Raw genomic sequence first — 1,308 nt, forward strand, 5'->3', positions numbered from 1 at the left:
TTTTTTTTTAATATACTCTGAAAAGCTGTAGTTTTCAGTTTATAAAAATGACAGTTTTCCAGATCGACCTCAGTGTGCACACCACGTGCTACATATCAAACCAGCAGTCCCTAAACACGCTCAGATTTTATGCATTGATTCAGCCAGTGTGTTTTTTACTTCCTGCTATGTTCCAGGCTAGCTCTTTATTTGAAACACTATTAATTCCAGTACCATCAGACGTAACCAAAGTTCCAAATTCAAGCAGGTATTTTAGCTCATTTGACATTTGGGAATCTGCTTTTATGGCAGTTTTAAGAAATTAACTTTGACTATAATTCATCATTTTGAACAAAGTATATGCAAAGACTTAGAAACTGATTCACTCTTTGTCGCTCCTTTTCCTTACACATATAATAACATGGATCTGTAGTTGGTTATACTTACGTTATAAATTACAATGGCCCGTGACTGTGTCTTTTATTCTGTGTCAAGTGTGCAGAGCACAGGTTACGCAGCAGTACCTGAGTTCTGACATGTTCCGATTTGAAGCTGTGCCTCTTTATCAACTTCTTAATGAAACTCTTCTTGGATAAAGTTTCATTTTGGCTTCCTCCTTATCTTTAAAAATCCCACATGTCAACAATCTGCTTCAAATATTTATTGGCTCACAGCCGGCAGCTAGGGCAATTTAGCCATATTATGGATTCACAGCATGTTATGACATTAAAGAAAAACTTCCCAGCGTTTCTACCAAATTGAACTAAATTCCACTTTTCATTTATGAAAGAACATAACTGACCCAGCATGGAGAAATCTGTATGATACATTTCCCTGATATGAAGATCGTAAGCAGTGTGATTTTCTGCTTCAGACAGCCGAGGTGGCGCTAGCTAATCTCAAGAACAAATACGAGAATGAGAAAGCAATGGTGACTGAAACCATGACGAAGCTCAGAAACGAACTGAAGGCTTTGAAAGAAGATGCTGCAACTTTCTCATCGCTGAGAGCCATGTTCGCAACAAGGTAACAGTTTTTTCCTCCTAAAGGTGGGTGTGACACATGGGGAAAAGTCTCTAAAATTCACACATGCTGCACCCCTGTCGCTCAGTGGGTAGGGTGTCAGCCACATACACCAAGGCTGGCGGGTTCAAACCCACCCTGGGCCAGCTAAACAATGATAACTGCAACCAAAAAAAAGCTTGGGCATTGGCTCCGTGCCTGTGGCTCAAGCGGCTAAGGCACCAGCCACATACACCTGAGGTGGAGGGTTCAAATCCAGCCCAGCCCACCAAAAACAACAATGACGGCTGCAACCCAAAAATAGCC

At 41.1% G+C, this 1,308-nt stretch overlaps 1 protein-coding gene across 1 annotated transcript in view; it reads left to right on the plus strand.

The window, feature by feature from the left end:
- The window catches only part of BICD1 (BICD cargo adaptor 1), a 127,498-nt gene that overhangs the window by 88,141 nt on the left and 38,049 nt on the right, over positions 1-1,308 (plus strand). Inside the window, exon 5 of the mRNA XM_012806763.2 lies at positions 854-1,005. Coding sequence (XP_012662217.1) covers positions 854-1,005 — 152 coding nt within the window. The remainder of the gene's footprint in view (positions 1-853; positions 1,006-1,308) is intronic.

This window comes from Otolemur garnettii, unplaced genomic scaffold (assembly GCF_000181295.1).
Source record: "Otolemur garnettii isolate 467f Iridium unplaced genomic scaffold, OtoGar3 scaffold00057, whole genome shotgun sequence".
NCBI lineage: Eukaryota > Metazoa > Chordata > Mammalia > Primates > Galagidae > Otolemur > Otolemur garnettii.